The sequence below is a fragment of the Cherax quadricarinatus genome, chromosome 15, assembly GCF_038502225.1.
Source record: "Cherax quadricarinatus isolate ZL_2023a chromosome 15, ASM3850222v1, whole genome shotgun sequence".
In the NCBI taxonomy this organism is placed as follows: Eukaryota; Metazoa; Arthropoda; class Malacostraca; order Decapoda; family Parastacidae; genus Cherax; species Cherax quadricarinatus.
The window spans coordinates 39,875,013-39,877,222 of record NC_091306.1 but is presented as its reverse complement, the minus strand read 5'-3'; the positions used below and the strand labels follow the sequence as shown (position 1 = coordinate 39,877,222).

At 44.0% G+C, this 2,210-nt stretch overlaps 1 protein-coding gene across 1 annotated transcript in view; it reads right to left on the bottom strand.

Annotated features, from left to right (window-relative positions):
• amon (prohormone processing protease amontillado) overlaps positions 1-1,968 on the bottom strand; it is a 159,392-nt gene extending 157,424 nt beyond the window's left edge. Inside the window, exon 1 of the mRNA XM_070085361.1 lies at positions 1,963-1,968. Coding sequence (XP_069941462.1) covers positions 1,963-1,968 — 6 coding nt within the window. The remainder of the gene's footprint in view (positions 1-1,962) is intronic.
• Positions 1,969-2,210: the final 242 nt, after the last annotated feature.

Genomic DNA, 2,210 nt, shown 5'->3' with positions numbered 1-2,210 from the left:
CGTACAGCGTTAGCACGGAATATCACCTGCAGTGTTAGCACGGAATATCACGTGCAGTGTTAGCACGGAATATCACGTGCAGTGTTAGCACGGAATATCACGTGCAGTGTTAGCACGGAATATCACGTGCAGTGTTAGCACGGAATATCACGTACAGTGTTAGCACGGAATATCACGTGCAGTGTTAGCACGGAATATCACGTACAGTGTTAGCACGGAATATCACGTGCGGTGTTAGCACGGAATATCACGTGCAGTGTTAGCACGGAATATCACGTGCAGCGTTAGCACGGAATATCACGTGCAGTGTTAGCACGGAATATCACGTACAGTGTTAGCACGGAATATCACGTGCAGTGTTAGCACGGAATATCACGTACAGTGTTAGCACGGAATATCACGTGCGGTGTTAGCACGGAATATCACGTGCAGTGTTAGCACGGAATATCACGTACAGTGTTAGCACGGAATATCACGTGCAGTGTTAGCACGGAAGAACACGTGCTGTATCTCGTACTTAAGCGCTCTAAACCCTATCTGTGACACCTGCATGGTGATTCATATTGATGAGACACTGATACATCAATGTATCATGCACTCACACTGATACATCAATGTATCATACAATGATACATCAATGTATCATACAATGATACATCAATGTATCATACAATGATACATCAATGTATCATACAATGATACATCAATGTATCATACAATTATACGTCAGTATATTATATTGATACATCAATGTATCATACTGGTACATCTATGTATCATATTCACACAGATACGTCAAAGTACCCTAAACACACACTGACATATTAATGTATCATACACAAACACTGTTGTATTAATGTATCATACACAAACACTGTTGTATCAATGTATCATACACAAACACTGTTGTATTAATGTATCATACACAAACAGTAGTACATTAATGTATCATACACAGATGATACATCTATATCTGAAATGCACAAGCAATGACACACCGACGTCTCATACATTAGTATCTCAAATAATAATAATAATAATAATAATAATAATAATAATAATAATAATAATAATAATAATAATAATAATAATAATAATAATAATAATTGTGATGATATTGGATTTCGTTATCTTTCCCATTATAGCGAGAATAATCCATATAGAGGCAGCATCCTGATGATGAAGGGAAGGATGAGGAAGAGGAGGAGGAAGGAAGAGGAAGATAGAGGAAAAGGGGAGAGAGAAACAGACAGAGCTGAATAAGCATAGGAAGGGTAAGGGTAAGGAGGAGAAAACAAAGATGACAACAGGGAAGGGAGGCTACCTTGCAGCAGGGAAGGCAGGCTACCTTGCAGCAGGGAAGGCAGGCTACCTTGCAGCAGGGAAGGCAGGCTACCTTGCAGCAGGGAAGGCAGGATACCTTGAAGCAGGAAAGGCAGCCTACCTTGCAGCAGGGAAGGCAAGCTACCTTGCAGCAGGAAAGGCAGCCTACCTTGCAGCAGGGAAGGCAAGCTACCTTGCAGCAGGGAAGGCAGGCTACCTTGCAGCAGGAAAGGCAGCCTACCTTGCAGCAGGGAAGGCAAGCTACCTTCCGACAGGCACCTGGGTACCTTGTGGAGGACGGGAAATATTTATCAATATTAGTCTGGAGGTGGTGTGGTAGTGGTGGCTCTCAGAGGAAGGTCTTACCTGTGCTTGAGTTTAAGAGGTTACATTCTCTCCAAGCACGACAAGGTACGCTGGTAACGAGGCAGCTTGAGAGTGTTCCAGCTTCCTTCCACCGTTGTTGTGGTCCTTGCTTACCCCTGTTGCTCCTGTTGCTGCTGCTCTTCCTCGTCTTCTGCTGCTGCTACTGCTACTATTCCTGCTACTGATAATCCTTTTGCTGCTCTTGTCGTCTTTCTGTTGCGTTTTGTTCCTCTGTTAACGTCAGTGGTCTTGATAGCTGCATCTATAACCAACCACCATCGTGAACCATCCTAACCCCACCATCCACTTCTCCCATCACCATTGCTCCCCCTCCACTACCAGCACAACCCACACGCTTCAGCAGGGAGGGGAAGAGGGAGGGGGCGTGCACTGTGTGCAAAACAAAAGCAGTGTGGGCTGTGATGGAGAGGGGGCGAGCCAGCTTCCACAGAACTAACTGCCTTCATATATCTCTGAATCTCCAGTATTACCTTATATTGTTTTGTCTAAGGAAAATCTTC